This window comes from Halichoeres trimaculatus, unplaced genomic scaffold (assembly GCF_033239565.1).
Source record: "Halichoeres trimaculatus isolate MK-OKI-2021-1 unplaced genomic scaffold, fHalTri1.1 fHalTri1_scaffold_11, whole genome shotgun sequence".
NCBI lineage: Eukaryota > Metazoa > Chordata > Actinopteri > Labriformes > Labridae > Halichoeres > Halichoeres trimaculatus.
The window spans coordinates 22,756,179-22,774,911 of NW_027437189.1; the positions used below are offsets into that span (position 1 = coordinate 22,756,179).

The 18,733-nt window shown below is 39.6% G+C and overlaps 1 protein-coding gene across 1 annotated transcript; it reads left to right on the forward strand.

Annotated features, from left to right (window-relative positions):
* The first annotated feature begins 1,721 nt into the window (after window positions 1-1,721).
* On the forward strand, window positions 1,722-13,560 carry acvrl1 (activin A receptor like type 1). Its single transcript, XM_074681700.1, has 10 exons — window positions 1,722-2,433; window positions 8,665-8,736; window positions 9,418-9,654; window positions 9,909-10,114; window positions 10,216-10,315; window positions 10,399-10,545; window positions 10,636-10,911; window positions 11,063-11,260; window positions 12,032-12,162; window positions 12,521-13,560. The coding sequence occupies exons 2-10, from the start codon at window positions 8,667-8,669 to the stop codon at window positions 12,665-12,667; spliced, it is 1,512 nt and encodes a 503-aa protein (XP_074537801.1). The 5' UTR covers window positions 1,722-2,433; window positions 8,665-8,666; the 3' UTR covers window positions 12,668-13,560.
* Window positions 13,561-18,733: the final 5,173 nt, after the last annotated feature.

Sequence of the window (18,733 nt, forward strand, 5' to 3'; positions counted from 1 at the left end):
GACCAGAGTTGGCATGGCATTTTGATTTATGTGCTGTTTTTTCTACAGTGTAGATACTGACACTGGGGGAATAAAATGTCTTTATGAAGAAATGTCTGTTGAGAAATATCACATTCCCTCTATTCTAGTAGATAATAAAAAAAAACAACTCAAGTAAAACCCTCAGGGACTCTGTGGTTTAGAACAACAGAGATTAGAACGAATGAAAAATAAGCGCTGATAAATAGAAAGAAAACAGTGTGCTCCTTTCCTACGTGACAGCTGACGTGAGGGCAACCAGCTGTTTCTTCAGCCTTAAGCCAAAAGAGGAAGATTACAGAGCCTGAGAAAAAGGAAGGGAATTTATATCACAGACATGAAGACATCTCAGGCTCTGCTGAATGAAGCGTTTTCACACAGCAGAGCTTTTCTGGCATCCAAGAAACGGCTGCATTTACCATCAAGATTACACTTTGACTGCCACAGATGCTGAAACAGAAAGGCACTCATTGTGTCAAACTTAATATGAAGGGATATGCAAGCTTTTCAACACTTACCTAATACAACAGACACAGAGATTAAGTAATTCCTTAAGAGGGTTATTCACCACTCAGATATGGCTTTTTCTACATGAAGAGTAACACGGATGTTAAACCTACAAGCCGTCGAATAATAAATATTGACGTTTTGCAGCTCACATTTCTGTGCCTCATGAAGAACATTGTTTCATGCACTCAAGTGCACAATGACAGCTTGATATGTTCATACCCTGAAATGTGGCTAATAACCCACCAAGATAAATCAAAGTTCATTTACATCCAGTGACAATGGGATGATGATATGGAGCCCTGCAGCAAGTTAGATTTGCAAAACTTAATTTGTTGTTCCAAAGTTCACCTGCTTCAATCCAGTGACGACTTTTTGCAGCAGAATATTTGGTGTGTGGCACAGAGAACTATCAGGCTATCACTGAAAGACTCAACTAGACAGCAATGAAAATAAGTTAAATCCACATCCATCGTACAACAGTGATGAGACTAACATTGATAGGAGAGGAAAGTGGCTGTTGACTTTACCCTCTATTGAAAACAGACATGAGAGCGCCAACTAAAGGTCCTCAAGACAGAGTGAGCGTCAGCCAGAGACCAAGTGTTTCAGGTGCGATAATGACTTGTCAAAAGACACAACAATATGGATAGGACAAGAAACGGTACTGGCATCTGATAAAAAGTGCCTGCATGATACATAATCCTGATACACCAAGAGGTCAAAATTTAAGTGGCACAACTTTTAAAGAGTTACGAGAGTTAAAATTTGAAAAGTTGTATACTGCACCTTTTAAGGTAAAAATCTGTTTCTTTTTGTTGTTTGTTTTTTTTTTCTCTACAGGGGTTACTCCTTGTTTTGCTGTTCCCAAGTGAAAATAAACCATTCAATGCAGTTTTAACTTTTAAATATGTTTTTCATTTTTTTCCTCAACTTTTGATTTAACATGTTTTGTAGTTTACGTTTATTTTTTTAAGGAATTTGTATCTATCAAACGAAGCAAAATCATATGTTTTAATATGTTCATCATGCTGTAAAAACCGAGATGTACTAGTCCTTCATCTTTAAGACGAGTTTTAGTAGCCCAACTGATAAACGTGTTGATGCGAGGGGTGGGTTAGGTCTTGTTTTTGCCCAGAAAAATGTTATTGTGTCAAAGTGGGGTCTTTGAAGCACATTCCTGTCAGTGCAGTGTAGACAGCAGTCCACAGGGGAAAGAGGAAAATGAGAGGTTTGGCGAGCAACAGGAAAACCGCTATGAGAACACATTCCGGGCAGAGCTGGCTCTCTCTGTACGGGACAATAAGGGGTGGGACAAAACGGTGTACTATTTAAAAAATGTAATCTTCCCTTGAAATCTGGACCATAGACAACAACAGAAACGTATTCTTACTTAATGGAAAAGGACTTGCAGTGAGCTCTTACTGGGAAGCGGAAGAAGTCTGGTCTGTTTCCAAACCGACGACGATGGTTCGTGTTGTCGGTTTATCAGCGCAGATTTGGACCTAGATGAGATAGGCTACAGTTCGCTGTTTGTCGTCCTCCCGCCAGCAGTGTCGTCTGTCCCTTCTCTTGGCATATATTTTAACTTCAATCCTCATCCTGGGACCACCATTATCAAACAATAGAGCCGTTTTAAGTTTTTACAGCAAAGAGGAAAACTGCGGAGGAACTTTTTCCAAGAATCGTTGGTGGGCAAATCAGGAAAGGATGTGAGCTCTCAGTGGATGAAACATCTGCAGCTGAGCCCTTCAGACGAAAAGTAAGGAGATTTGCCTCATTGATGAAATGAAGCCAGATGTGTTTTAGCCTTTTTCCCTTCTTTTGAAACACTTTGGCTACTGTGGGACGCTGCAAGCTAACGTTAATGTGGGAAACGTGTGGCGTTCGCGTCTGTCAAGTTAAAAGGTAAGCAGAAAACAGGTAAACACGTAAAACATCTGTCTTCCTCTTTTTAGAGTTTTTAGTCCTACAAAATGCTTTAGTACTAAATTAAGTTGTTCATACTGACCATTTAGTCAAATTTGTTAGCCCTCTTCATCACTCCACGTGTTACCAGATGTGGACCAACAGGTGTCATGATGTGGTCTCCCTGATCCAAATAAGCAGACAGTGAACGCATCACATGAACCTTTTTCATAATCACTGACTTCTCTTTTCTGATTTTGGGTTATTTTGTCATCTTTTTTTCTCATTGCAGTCAAAGTCTACAAATGTATTGAAGTTCATATCACACATCACAACATATCTGTGTATAACATAACATTTAAACTTCTTTAATAATGTTAAAAGTTGATCGAACCTGCTTAACTCCATCATATCAGAGAGGAAAGAAGACATCTAAATTTTCAACAAGCTTTACTGATTGACCAAGCCAATACAAAGACACATATTTTCACATAGTAGTAGTAGAAAACACAATGCTTTAATTGTAATAGTAAATGTATGTGTGAAGCATTATATTTAGGAGTGGCAGCTGTCTGTGTACATGTCACATACTGTATTTCATAAATTTAGAGAAACACACCTTTTTTCAAAGGAAGGTTTGTGGTCAGTATTTTGCAGATATTTTATACTTTTTTTTTTGTTTTTAGACGGTGATCTGTCCTTGTGAGTTGCAGCTTTGTCGTTCTTAAGTTCACCTCTTTTTATCACTTTGTATCATGTTCACCAAATATGCAGATTTGCTGCATAAAACAGGACCAAGATCAGCCAGGTGACTGACATTGAAAATATTTAAGCGGAACTGATCTCTGATATACCTAGTTTGCAACTATCCACCATATGGAGGCATAAAAAGTTTCATCAGTTAAAAACTTTAATTTATTGAAGTATTACCAGTGATCAATGTAGTGGATAAATGCTGTTCTATAACCAGTTAAAACTTCTTAAGTTAGTTTAAATATTGGATCTGAATACCTCCTGCTGCTCATATTGTTGTAGGAGCTTCTTGAAGTGCATATACTTGTTTCTCTCATTCAGCCATTCTACTCATACATAGTGGGAAACATCCTTCTTTTTTGTGTCTCATTAATGATTGAAGTCACACAGGCTCTGATATTGTTCTCCATCACATCATTTTTGTGATGCCAGTCCTCCAACATAAACTTGGCTTTCTTTGTTTCTATAAATTCTTGTTCTTCATACCCAGTGTTTATAGGGTATATTCATCCCTTTTCCTACCCAGCCATGCATTCACTACAGGGATGCATGTAAGAGCATGCAAACAGCAACTGAGCCATAGAGCTTGCCAAGCCTGGCTTTGTCTGGAAAATGAAGATACAATCAGTGTGTCGCTGTAACCGGCAGACGGCTCCAATCACTGGATTACAGATTTATTTTACTGGTTAAACTGAACAATCATGCTTTAAATGTGAGGTTGAGACATAGATTAAGAACTAAATTTGATGTCATGTTGCATTTTGAACCACATAATAGAAGGTTTTACGGTAGCTCTGCTTTAAGTTACGTTCCAGAAACAGAGTTTTAGGGGGTTTGATGTTAAGAGGCCCAGTGGAGGAGCTGTTTGAGGCTGCTGTGCTATGCCATCCACCACTCTAACCACACACAGTCATCCAGATGGAATGAGAGATTTGCCTCCCTGAGTAAAAGCCCTGTAGATGAGAGGAAGAGATGACAATGGATCTTTTCCCCCTTGGGTCAGGCTGCTGTAGCGTTGGGCAGAACGGAGTCAAACAGAAGAGGGCTCAGAGAGGAAGTGTTCAGGGGTTGAGAGTCATGATGGTGGATGTGATTTCCTATGTTGTGACCCTGTGAATGATAAAACTGATGGCCAAAGAAATTAGATACATGCATGCTCCTCCACTGAGAATAGGTTGATTCTGTGGGTGGAGATTTGTTTAGATTATCCTCTCTGTGGACCCACAGAATAACCAACTCTGACATGTGGGCTGCATGAAACAGGAAGTGTCGCTCTCTCTTCAGTAAAATACAACATGTGGTTAAGTGACTTTGTGCCGCTGGTTCTCATGTGACAAACTTGAGCTTTGCAGCTAAGTCTAAGGAGGACAGCTCCAAGATACTTTTTTGAAATGTTATATCTCTCACATGAAATGCAGGAGCCTCTAATCAAGCAGGGATTTAACATTTGATTTGTCAGATTGATAAACCAGAAACACCCTTTAGAACATCCTGTGTCAGTTCACTGTCAGCTTTGGTTTCTCATCAGTGACATTTGACCGACTGACAGACACAAAGAACGCAGTGTGAAGCCTTCCTGTAGCTGCTGCTAAAATATACCATGCTAGATGAATCAAAACTAAAGCAGGATATCCGTAGTTTTTTTTCGCTGACGTAGAAGTTCTTCTGTCAGATGTGTAGCACGAGTAAGGCTTGCTTACTGTGAGAGACATGAGGATGGATGGCTATTTTATGAGAATGCTTTAATATGGTCTTTTTTAAAGTATATCTTTATTGACAAATTGATGTGACTGTGTGAGTCTGATTGTCTACTTGATTTGAATGAAGCTGTGGGAAAAGTTTGTCTAATCAATTTCTTTCTACTTAAGCATATTAAGAGTGTAAAACCTTAGCTTCAAATCAATTCCGTTAAGTTCACAACTCTGCATTTTCTTATTACTTAAAGATTTGTGTTTAAGGTTTTGCTCTGAAGCTTGTAGACAAAGATGTATCTGATTAATTATGCTAAAATGAAACAGACTGGCAACGAACTCTCTGAAGTGGCAAAAATATGTAGATACGTATATATGTGCACACTTAGTTGACTAAACAACAAAATGTCATCATTTTATGTAGTTTGCACCAGAATGAACAGAGGTTAAAAAAATTGTTTTTTTTTTCACACATTTTAGGCCCAAAAACACAAATGACTGAATGCATAATACAAAAATGTGTCTTAGCTAGTGTTGACGTCAAGTCACCAACCTTGAGTCAGAGTGAAGTTTAAAACCCTCAGTGTTCAGAGAATAATTAGAGTCTAGTCTGAGTCTGGCCCCCTTTACCGGAGTCTGAGTCCAAGATGAGTTCTCATAGTTACCTACGCCAAGGAGGTTATGATTTTGGGAGAGTTTGTCTGTCTCTTTTTTTGTTTTTTCTGTTTCCCTGTGAACAACATAACTGAAAAAGTAACAAACAGATCTTCATGAAATTTTCAGGAAATGCCCAAATAGGATAAAATAAAGTGATTTAATTCTGGAGGTGATCTTGATCACTGTCTGGATCCAGGAATTTTTTAAAAGATTCTTTATCATTGTGAGACAGGGCTGTTTTCACCATATGTGTATATAACTCCACGATAAATAGTCGGATTGCTTTGCAAAATGATACAAGACAAAGTCACCATAATTTCTGACAGATGTAAAACTATGATCCAGATCCTGGCAATATTCTGGATACTAAGATCCAAAATATGAAATATGTACTGGGTCATCATAACTTTCAACATTGTCAAGTCAATAATTATCATACAAACCTGCAGGTAACACCAAATTGTAGCAGACAGTCTGCTGAAAGGGAGTATAACATTAAAGTAGGACTAAAGTGTTGCGTGACAATCACAATATGCTTGGCGGAGGTCTGCGCTCTCTGAGTGCTTTTCTAGTCTATTATAGAAAGGAAAGGTGTTGAATTCCAAAGTGTTGACCGTGGTGGGATTACTTAAAATGTCCAATTAACCATTGGCTACATAGCATTTTTTATGTACATTTGTTATTTTTTATTACTATTTATAATATTTTATTTATTGTTACCTCATTTATTTTATTTCAATTTCTTTGACTCAAGCAATTAAGCTATGAGGCTCACAAAATATTATTTTAAATGTGTATAATTTATTATTAAGGCAATTATGTTATGAGACTTAATAACTCAAAAATGCCAGTAGCCCACCCACTATCAGCATTGTAGCTAACTGAACATCTGGGGCCCAGGGGATGAGTCACTGAAGTCACAGCTTGGAATGTGATCAACAGTAAAGGCTAACTGTAGCGTCTCACATACTTTCCTGGGTGCATCCTAGAGATATGTCTGTCAAAGATTGACCAACATGTTCCCCTCAATGGGTCTTTTTACGTTCTGCTGTACTCCACTCTGTGTATGTTACAGCGCTTTTGCTTGCAACATTTATATTTCTTAAAGGAAAACACGCAAATAGTTGCATCACTTAAGGCTGAACAAGGCTGTACTTGAACACACTTGCATACATTTGCCTTAATCTGAATAAATTATAAAGACCTTGTACAAAAATATCTGCCAACGGTCAGGCAGGAAAGGAGAGAGTTCTCCTCTCCATCTTCCTATTCCTTCTAAAGATCTCGAAAGTCAAAACTGAGCCTAAGCCTCAAGTACAGCAGTAACTGGTCCAAGCTACAGCCCTTACCAGTCAGTACACTTATCAGTAAAGAGTTTCTGCCTTGGTATTTTAATAATCTACTACCTGAATGTAAAAAAAGCCTCAATGACAGATGGCATTTTGCAGTGCAGTGTGGTTCAGAAGTATGTTGATATAGAAAATATAGGATGAAGTTGTATGCAGTGTCTGGTTAAAATGGTGTATAAACATCTGGGAACATCTATACTGTAAACTCTTTTTCTAAAGTGATGAACAATCTTCCGTTCCTCTGGCGTTCTCATCTGCGCTGCCATCAGTCTAGTGAATCTTTTTCTTGTATCATTTATCTTTTGACCCTCTTATCTCTGATTTTCTCACAACATGAAAGTTTGCCTTTAGGGCAGAGGAAACATGTCGCAGGTAATCAGTGCAACCTGTGGTTATTCTCAGTAAGTTTTTTTCTGCTTCAGGGGCCTTAATCTTTAACTTTCAGCTTGATTTCTGTGAAGATATTTTATCAAGTTGTTCTACGCAGTTTAGCCATCTTATATGGTTTACCACCTTCAGACTGACATGTTAATTCTGGGCTGGTGTAGCTGAGACTTCATTTGTTCACAGCCACTTGGGATTCATGTATCCGAGCTCATTCAGCCAGCTTTGAGGTAACAGGACACACCTGGAGAGTTACATTGTGTACAGATCACAGAAGATGAAACAGGATATAAGCAGTCTTATTATTTTATATGTCACCATTGCGTTTACTTGGTGTGTTGTTCATTGAGGGTTTCACAATCACAATCTAAAGAGCATGCATACAACATACATCTAGTTCCATTACATTGCTATAAAACTCTGAAAAACCACAATAAAATATGAAACCAACAATAAAGGTGCCTTCAGAATAACAATGAATAGGCTTGAGATAAAAGAAAGGGGTTTTTTTTTGTTTGTTTTTGGAGCAGGGTAATTTTGGGGAGTAAAAACAAAAAGCCCTAGAATACAACTAGAATACAAAAAAACTTACATTTTAAAAAGTATTTTTTCTGTAAAATAAATAAATAAAAGCTGTGTCTGCTTCCCTTAAGTTATGGTTTATGTAATGCTCACTGTTGATGATTTTATGACTTTACAAATATTACACACATGTAGTTTTTGATGGATAATTTTTAACATCGGTCAGATACGTTTTATCATTTCCTTTAAGTAAAGCATCAGGATTTAAGTTCACCTGTGAGACAACTTGCTCACTCGAGTGGCTTTGTCTTATACCACAGCCCTCCTGCTTGCGTGACCCTTAGCTGTGCCGACCTAAACAATGAGCAGACCTGAGTCTCGCCGGCCAGCCGGGTGGGGCCACTCAATGGCAGGAAATGTAGCCATCAATATTTACTCTGCGAGCGAGGCAGTCAAGGAGCCGACAGGCCTGGAGCCTGGTTAGCACAGCGCTGCACACAGTCTTAGCACACATACACAAACACTCTGAAGTGCTGTTACAGACTCCTTCCCCTAAGCCCCCTTTTTTTCCCCACCCCATGCAATTACAGCACAGGCAGACAGGCTGGATCCTAGGACTGTTGTTTTTGACCTCACAGCTTCCTCTGCCAGAGTGCAGGCATTAGATCCTTTCCCTCAATGAAAAAAATATATTCAGTTACGGTACATCGCAGTATGAAGTTTCAGGATGAAAGAAGAGAAAGTATTTGGGAATTTACCTATTTTTTTTTTAGAGTAACACAAATAAAATCTTCGTTTCTCATAAATCAGTTTGTATCTAAAAGACTAATCGTGTTGCATGAACTGTTAATATTCATCATGTTTCTGTTTTACAGAGATGGGAAGCTCTGCTCTGCTTACAGTGTTGCTTATTGGGGCGTTTTTTGGGGGTTCTGCTGTCCGAGCAGGTGAGTCAACGGTCAGATGTAGTGAATAATAATATGAATGAATAATAAGAATCACTTAATGCTCCCTTTATTTCAAAGAAACCAACTCCAAGGTTTTAGTTCTGTGGCCTGTTCCTTCAGCTGAACATCATCTGTATTGTTGTATTCCACAGAACTTACCAACCCCCCAGAGTAAAACAATAAGAGCGGTTTCTAGTGAACAAGCACAGACAGGCAGAGTACAATACATACCTGGCATGAGCTGCCTGTGTTAACCGGTGGTAGAGCACACACAGCACAAACCACAGCTACAGAAGAGAAGAAGACAGAACGTGAATGGTGTAAAGAGTGTCAGGAAAATAAGGTCTCATGTGACAGGAGCTATTGCGTTGATGCCACCTCGTATAATTCCCATTGTTTATTTTCCTGTTACATTCAGGTTCATTGTGTACTACTGGCGTATGATTCAACAAAAAATACCTGTCCTACTGGGATTTCACAAGTTTCTCTCATCTACTTGATACTGTGTTGATGGCGTTAGCATTTCTCTTTGCTCCTCCACTGGGGTTTCCCTCTGATGAAGGATCAGTTTACTTAAAAGTATACTGTATCACTCAACTAAGTTATCATTGACTGGTATGTAGGAACTTTGTTACCATGCCTTTTTTTCAACATCATTCGTGTGTGCTTCTTGTATGTCAGACTCCGAAGACGATGGGAAGCTGGTGTGCAAGTGTGAGAATGAAAAAAATACATGCACGAATGGAACGTGCAGAGATGACATCTGCTTCTACACCTACACGAAGGGCAACGAGGAGTGGGGCTGTTTCCCCAATTCAGTCTACTTTGAGCAGTGCTTTACCCGCTTCGAGGGAGTCTTTGCTCACTGCTGCAGAGAGAATTACTGCAACGCTGACACCACACCACCTCCAGGCATCGGTCAGTCCTCACAGTCCTAACAATGAATATTTAAACACTAAGCATGTGGTATTGAGCTTGGTAGCCCAGCCTTACTTAGTCCTCTAAGAATCATCCTTTAATTCAGTGCATTACTTTGCTCTTATTGGATTCCAAGCTCCTCTCCAGATAGTAACTGGTTCCCCCTTGTGGCTACTTAGAGCATAATAATACTGGTTTCACAAGTTTTAAAAATGTGTGTGTCTGCATGTGTCTGACGGCTGATGTGTGTGCAGATGGAGAGTCAACAACACCGCCTCCAGATGCCAGTCGTCCGGAGCTGTGGATCACAGTGTCTTTGCTGCTGCTGATCACGACTGCCAGCGTGTGCGGCCTGGTGCTGTTCCTGCGCTTCAGACGTACACTCTGCAGACCCAAATATCCCGAAGACCATGATGCAACTGTGCTCAAGGTTCCTAACGGAGATGACCCAACATATGGAGTAAGAAAAGTTAAAAATAACACTAATCACTACAACATCAAGCATTTTGCTGTTTCATCTTTCATATATTGTCATCTCTGCGTCTTTGTCCCATTCTTCAGGATATCTTTGATGAGTTTTGTACATCAGGAAGTGGCACAGGGCTGCCATATTTGGTCCAAAGAACTATGGCTAGACAAATCTCACTCGTTGAATGTGTTGGTGAGTCTCCTTCCTCGACACTGCAGTGGTTCTATGCTTTGTTTGTTCATTTGTAGCTATTTAACTTGTGATTCTGGGTCCAGGTAAAGGCAGGTATGGAGAGGTGTGGAGGGGAACCTGGATGGGGGAGAGTGTGGCCGTCAAGATCTTCTCATCAAGAGATGAGCAGTCCTGGTTCAGAGAGACTGAGATATACAATACTGTTCAGCTGAGACATGACAACATACTGGGTAAACATAACAGTAGCAAGAGTTTTTTTTGTGATGTGTTTCTTTAATACCGAGGGAAATATCAACTTGACACTAATGCTCTGTGTTTAGGTTTCATAGCTTCTGACATGACATCGAAGAACTCCAGCACCCAGCTGTGGCTCGTCACTCATTTCCATGAGCTGGGTTCCCTGTACGACTTCCTGCAGTACAGCAGCCTGGAGCCGGAGAGCTGCCTGAGGATGTGCCTGTCTGTGGCCTGTGGCCTGGTCCACCTCCACACTGAGATTGTCAGCTCCCAGGAAAAGCCAGCTATAGCCCACAGAGACCTGAAGAGCCGAAATATCCTGGTGAAGCGCAACGGACAGTGCTGCATTGCTGACCTAGGTGGGGCTCAGAGTTGTCCAGATAACTCTTTCTTTTATGATTCCACTCAAAAAAAAAAAAGTCTAAACCCTGCTTTTCGGTAGATTATCATTATTGTGCAATACCACTTAGATAAAATGTTGTATTCATGCCCTTTGCTCACTCGCCTTAGGTTTGGCTGTGATACACTCACAGTCTCATGACTACCTGGATGTGGGCAACAACCCTAGAGTGGGGACTAAGCGCTACATGGCCCCTGAGGTGTTGGATGAGACCATTCGTATGGACGTCTTTGAGTCTTATAAGCAAACTGACATTTGGGCTCTGGGCCTGGTCTTCTGGGAAATTACCCGTAGGACCATTGTGAATGGTAAGGAGAGAGTGGGATTGTTTGTTTTTAGCCCAACTGAGGAAACGATTCAAAATGTATAAAATAGTACACAGTTTATGCAAACATCAGCCAGTCTTTAATCAGTTGATGCATTAGCTATCTACTCCAGCCACACCATGTTATAGTTTTGTTTTCTTTGTCATGTCTGCCTGGCTCTGGGCAAGTGTACATAAGAGGCAGTTAGTCCCGTGTCTCTCAGCACTCCAGTGTTTTCCTAGTCTGTGTCTGTCTGTCTCTACTATCCTCTCTCATGATTAGCGCTGCAGTAATTATAAACAGTCTTATCTGGTGTCAGCACTCACTTGTACATAGTCCAGATGCCAGTGCACACAATTTGGAAATGCAACACACATCAACGCATGAACAACCACGCACAAACACACTTAGTCAACATAAACAGAGGTTTTTTGTTGTGCCCATGCCCGTGCTCTCATACAACACACACACTCTGCAGGCTTTGCTCCATCCCGGTGTGGACGCCAGGGAATTGATATCTCCTGCTACTTTCTTGTTTAGTCAAACATACTTCACAAAACTCCCACTACAGACTATCTCCTTTTCCAAGTGTGCCAATCAGGTCTTTGTCGATAGAAATGTCAGTTTGTCTGAAATGGAAGAGGAGATAAATCAGTGATTTATGATTTTCTGCTTCTTTCTCACCTGAGCACGCTACTAGTTAGCAGAAACTGTTGGTTGTTTTTCTGCTCGACTTGAGATAAAACACAAACAGGATACTTTTTTTCCTTCCAGGGATTGTGGAAGAATACCGTCCTCCCTTCTTTGACCTGGTGCCCTTAGATCCCAGCTTTGAGGAGATGAAGAAGGTGGTATGTGTGGACCAGCAGAGGCCCTGTCTGCACAACCGGCTCCATTCCCATCCAGTAGGCATCAGATAATACACATACACGCATAAATATACATCACATAAGTACCTTCTTATTTCCTGAAGGTGTTTAAATCTCCAAAGGGTCGCCACGGCCTTACTAGAGAAGATGTCACCATCAACAGGATGTCATGTGACTTTGAACTTCTGGCTGTTTCTGGTTTAAGGGCTTTAGAGCCTTATGTATCAAAAGAAAGAAAACAAAAAGGGGAGGGAAAGGAAAAGGTTTGAATTTACGCGAGTGCTAGAAGAGGCACAGCTGAGGCGTGATCCTGCTCCCAAAACTCTAGTCACACAACAAAAAAATGCATTTGCATTCTACTGTGTCATTTTTACAATAATCTCTGTGTTTCCAGATCCTGTCAGCTATCGTGAAAATCATGAAGGAGTGTTGGTACCAGAGCCCACCAGCCCGCCTCACGGCCCTTCGTGTGAGGAAGACGCTCTCCAAACTGGAACCTGAAAGTGACTTCAGCATCGAAAAATTAAAGAGAGACATTTAGAGCAGAGTACAAGGATGAAACAGGGACACAACATTCAAAAATAAAAAGGGCCAGAAGGGATAAATCACCACATTCAAACAGCATGGGTGCATATGATTAGCATATATTGAGCTAATGACTAATACAGTCACTGCTCTTGATTAAAACCATATGACTTCAAGCAGTAGTGTCTAGACTGGATCACACCTGAGGCTATCTTTTGAACGTAGCCTCATTTTCATCTCTCTTGTATCTGGTGCCTTCAATCTAAAGGCTCCAACAGGGAAAATCATACGGACCCAAGATTTGTCGCACTCTGTTTCTTTTTATAGTTACTTCACAGCTGTCAAGGTTTAAAACATTTCTACTGCAGAATAACAGAAGATCAAATCTCAGGTTATTCTGCGCTTACAGGCTTCATCCACTTTTGTCCGAGTCTCCTTTGTTTAGAGGAGGACCTGGCAGAGCACAATTCTTGAGTTCCTTTTGCAAGTGTGCCTTTTCTTTAAAATATAGCAAAATTGCACTTATGGGTTTCCACCACATTGACCAAAGGCACCAAATCATACAGTACACAAAAAATCTTTAAAAAGCACAGAAAATGTGCAAATAGTAACATTCTCTCACCAAAGCAAATTTTCTGTTACAGTGTATTTAACTTGTATACAATGAGCATCTGTTACTTGCACATGGACACATTAAGCTACTTAGTTGTACATATTGTGACAGTATTAAAGAAGTGGTCTTTTATCAATCCTGTTTTTATTGTATATCTATTTTTAATGGGGTATTATTTCTTAATTAAGTGAACCCATTTTATACACTTTTTAATGACACAGCCTTTTCAAAGTATTTTTTTACACATCTGTAGGCCTGAAATGTACCGTCACCATAATTATGGTCAGTAAAGGAATTCACAAGCAGAAATGTAAGATTGTATATGTTGAATAAACAATGTTTTTCAAGTATTCGTGGTGTGCGCACTACTCCAAGCTCTCATGATTGCAGTTTTCTTGTTGACCAGCAGAGGGCATCAGACAACAGACAGAGATCCATGTTGTTTCCAGTAATGCAGCTTACCCTCAAAGAATTACTGTGTAATCTGTTTTGCAGTTGTGTTTTGATTTGTATTGCATCATCTTAAAACTGTTCAAAAAACAGATGTGTACCATAGTATCATCAATACATGAAGATATCAACAGGGAACTACAGTGACCAATAGTGATCAGGTGTAGGGAGAGTATTGATCAATTATCAGAGCTAAAATCAAATAATCAAAAATACACAGACCTTTATGGAAAAATAAACACATAAAAGAAGCATATCATTTCAAACATACAGCCTTATGCAATTTGAAGTCTCATGTTTTAGACGTAGACGAGTCACAAATGTAACTTGCGGTACTTCTTTGAAGCTCTTCGCGTGGCATCTGTAGAATGAATAGTATTTGGAGTAGTCTCCTTTCATAGATTTCTCTCCAGAAACAAATGTATTCTCTGCTGTTGATCCAGTCATGGTCAAAGATAAACATTAGAGCAACAGGCCTGAGGTGGGAAAACATCTAACAGTTGCAAATACAATCAAAAAATGTCCCAAGAAGAAATCTCAACGAATGTTTCCCACTGGTATTTGAAAACAGTTGTGTCAATTCTGTCCTTGTCTAAATTACTCACATACCAATGTTTTCACTTTGTACCCTGCTTTCTTCTTTATCTGGTGTGTGTGTGTGTGTGTGTGTGTGTGTGTGTGTGTGTGTGTGTGTGTGTGTGTGTGTGTGTGTGTGTGTGTGTGTGTGTGTGTGTGTGTGTGTGTGTGTGTGTGTGTGTGTGTGTTTTCTGTCTTTCTGGTTGTTGAACAAACTCCAGAGTGATAATACTCCCTCAAAGTCCCCCGTCTGTCTGGTCAGTCAAATGAAGAGCTGGTTATTTTTAAACACTGCAGGGAGGGGGTTGTTCAAGTATCAGAGAGGCCAAACTCCCTGCCTGTGAAAGCAGAAGCCCCTCTCACTTCTCCCTCTGTTTTCCTCCTGTGTATTCTTACTATGGGATCACTCCGAATGGCTCAGCCGAGACAGGGGGATTTGCTCAGCAGACATGGTGCACTGAAGAAATGTGGAGATAAATTGGACAGGGCTTGATAATGGACAGATATAAAGCCACAGAGGAGACTATGCAGACACAATTAGGCTTGAGGATAGATCAGTGAGAGTGCTAGAAAGAGGACAGGTGATAAAAGCAGACACAGATCCAGTCCCAAATGTACCTGACTCACCTCTTCCTGCACTACTTTCCCAGAAGTGGCAGTTGGGTGGGTTGTGGTAGTATCGACAAGCCAGGTCCCTTGAGGGAGTGAAAGCCTTGAATGGATGTGGACCAAAACTCCTTTTCCATCTTTAAATCTGGTTTACTTTACTCTCTTTCCTCTAAAACGGCAAGCTTCTGTTACTTCCTGCAACATCTGATACTGCAGCTGATATTTGATACAAGATAAATTTAACAATAAGGAAATAAATGTTGCACAACTGTCTTCTTTCATGCTGGCTTAAATCAGATTTGTCTCAGACTTTGATCAGCTGAAAGACAGCTGATCAGACTGCATGGCTCTCAAGTCGATGTGTCACTTATTAAATAAATGATTATAGAATATGCATGGTTGGGTTTATCCAGTCAGACTACGTATTCAGGATATTGTGAGCAGCTTGGGCCTGTGTTGCACAAATAAGCCAAGCATTGCATTCTCGTCACCTACTCCCAATTAACCTACATGCATAGCAAGTGACAATGTTTGATAAGTCAGTCACAGTCACATGAAATTCCTGCTGTTTGCATTACAATAATACGTTGTGACTAACTTCAAATATTTGCTTTAATTTACAGTCACGAGTCTGTGGATCATCTCCGTGTATACATTGTGTAGGAACAAGATGTAATCAGTCATCAGAATGCTCAACATTATCTATACATGGTCTTAAGCATGACCTCTCTTATGACGTGAAAAGAGACATTTCAGCATTTTATATTTCTAGAAATGATGTCAGTGAATGTTTGACCTCTGAATATGTTCCTGCTCAAAACAGATGACTAACCAAAAGTACGGTTTTGAGAAATAGCCATTACTAAACCCTGCCCTGTGATGAAACCAATGCATACAGTTGCTGAGTGACACCAGGAAATAAGTCATAAAACTGAGTTTTGCAGATTTGTTGAGTCTGATATTTGCTTTCATAAAATGAACACTACATGGATGTTACAGCCCAACTAAAAGGTGGCCCTATGGGGCTAACAACAATCCATAAATGATCCATACTAACACATACAAAACACCTTAAACGGTTACAAAAGGGGAATTTATTAAACACTAAACAAACAACATGACAACATCCCCGATGAGCGATAGCAAGGCAGCAGTCCCCAGCTCAAAAACCTCTCTTGCTGCAAGCTGCAGTGAGCTTTTCAAGGCTGAAACCAGGTGAGCCTCGTTGGTAATCAGCAGCCTCACCTGGAACCAAGCAGGAGAGAAAGGGAACACACACACACAGCCGTAACACCCCCACCCTTAAAACCAATGAATAAATAGTTTCATTAAAATTACAATAAAAAAAAAACATTTATTCATTGAATTAAAGTGTTTTAAGCATTTATTTTGAAATCTTGACTCAAATAACTCAATATGGTGCTACTTACAGACTGTAGTAAAAAACTACCACTACAAAAATCAAAAACCAAAAATACTTACAGGACTGCTGCTAAAGAAGGTGTTAAAAGATGAATCATTATGGGAAACATAATCAAAAAGGGCCAGCTAAATATGCTGCAGCTTCATTAAAAAAAATGCAGCACCAATCCAAAAAGGTAGCCAAAAAGTGGTTGCCACTCCCACAGACGACAAAACTGGCTACCACCATGAGGTGCACACAAAAACAAAACACAATTATCAAACATCTAACGCGGTAACTTACGATGACCAACACCAAAGTGGCGAGCAGTCAAACGACTGGATCAACACACGTAGCCACAACTACCAAGTGGTTGCCGTTAACTGACAGTCACACACACAAGATCCCACACAAAATGATCACCCAGGAGTCTTAAAGATACACAAGTCACTGCTAAATGCAAAATCAACCTTGCGAGGCAAAGGAAGCCACACCCACCACCACAGATCCCCCAGATCTGTAGGGTGACTTACCAGTCCTAATGAAAGAAAAACTCTACAATTAAGTACGACGAGTAACAGGAAATGTCTTTACCAAAATGGTGAACCACACAACCACACACAAAATGGTTACATTGTAGCCACAACTACACACAAATGTTGCAACTTGCACCCAAGAAGCAACCAAAGTAACCAAACAAAAGTGGAGTGCAGTTACCACCCAAAACAAGACAAACCATAAGTTACAGGACACAAAAGTACTTAAAAGTAGATGCACACAAAGTGACCAAACCAAAGTAGTCTTCACAATCATAGACACCCATTGCTTTACCAAACTTACCTGAGTCACCCTAATCCTGCCTACAAAGATAACTCACCTACCTAGTCTTCAGTGGCTTGCCGAGCTCGAGGCCTCACTGAACTCAGAGTAGGCGGTACTCCAAGCACAAGTGTGCCCCCTCCTCAGGATTACCACCAAAAATAAGAAAGGCAAAATAAAAAAGTGGCAAGTTCTTCACTGCCCGGCAACTAACTAAATAGGGTGCTCAGCAAACAAGGTTTAAATAAAGCAAACAACTAATGAATGTTCTAAGAACAGAAGACTACTTAACCCAAAAGGTCACAAAAAGCAAAACTAAAAAACAGGCATACCACACCTCATGGACATTCAGATCCCGGACGAGCCCCCATTTGTTACAGCCCAACTAAAAGGTGGCCCTATGGGGCTAACAACAATCCATAAATGATCCATACTAACACATACAAAACACCTTAAACGGTTACAAAAGGGGAATTTATTAAACACTAAACAAACAACATGACAACATCCCCGATGAGCGATAGCAAGGCAGCAGTCCCCAGCTCAAAAACCTCTCTTGCTGCAAGCTGCAGTGAGCTTTTCAAGGCTGAAACCAGGTGAGCCTCGTTGGTAATCAGCAGCCTCACCTGGAACCAAGCAGGAGAGAAAGGGAACACACACACACAGCCGTAACAATGGATATAAAATGTTTGAATTTTGTGGTCATGAAATTTAAACTGATATTATAACTGAGCATTAATATAAATTTTTAACAGCATCTTCTTTTTCTGCCCTCATGCACTACATACTCTATTCTATCCTTTTTACAAAAGTATTCATCCTGTCAATCAATCAAACTTTATTTATAGAGCACTTTTCATACAAAAGAAATTAGCACAAAGTGCTGTTTTGGTTGTTATATTCCTGCTCACCTTATCCACTTTTGTACTGCAGTGATTTTATTCATTCAGTATTTACCTTAGTAGTTATAATGTACATCCAGTGCAAATAGATCTGTATATATATATATATATATATATATATATATATATATATATATATATATATATATATATATATATATATATATAGCTGCCTCGTTCAGGTGCATTGATGACATGGAGGTTATTGTTAGATTGTAATTTTTTAACGAAAATTAGGTATTGATTGATTAATAATAAATTAACAATTAAATCTATAGTTGGTAGTTTAATTTAAAAGCATATAACAAATGGTCTTAAGAAATGATTCTACCTCAAGGATGTTGAACTGTAATGTGAATTTGGTGCTTTATGTATATTAAACGTTGTTCTTCCTATTCCTGATTTTTTAATGAGTTCAGAGGACTAAGTAATTTTGCAGGAATTACAGTTGCATCATATTAAACCGTTTCCATATTTTTAAAGCCTTGCTGAAGCACTTGTTACCTGATACCTAACAAGATGATTAAAGATGAATATAATTCAGTTAAAAGAAAGTTTAAAAAAAAGAAAAGAAAAGAAAAGAAAAGAAAAGGTTTAAACCTGTCTGCACTGAAGTTAGCAACATTATATAACTGCATATATCTTTAAGTAGCCTTGCCCTACATAAGATTAAACCATAGGGGGAAAAATACAAATACATCATTTTTGTGG

Coding starts and splice junctions, on each gene's coding strand:
- acvrl1 (XM_074681700.1), top strand. CDS start 8,667: ATGGGAAGCTCTGCTCTGCTTACAGTGTTGCTTATTGGGGCGTTTTTT. Junction 10,316..10,398: donor CTCACTCGTTGAATGTGTTG/GTGAGTCTCCTT, acceptor TTCTGGGTCCAG/GTAAAGGCAGGTATGGAGAG. Junction 11,261..12,031: donor CCGTAGGACCATTGTGAATG/GTAAGGAGAGAG, acceptor TTTTCCTTCCAG/GGATTGTGGAAGAATACCGT.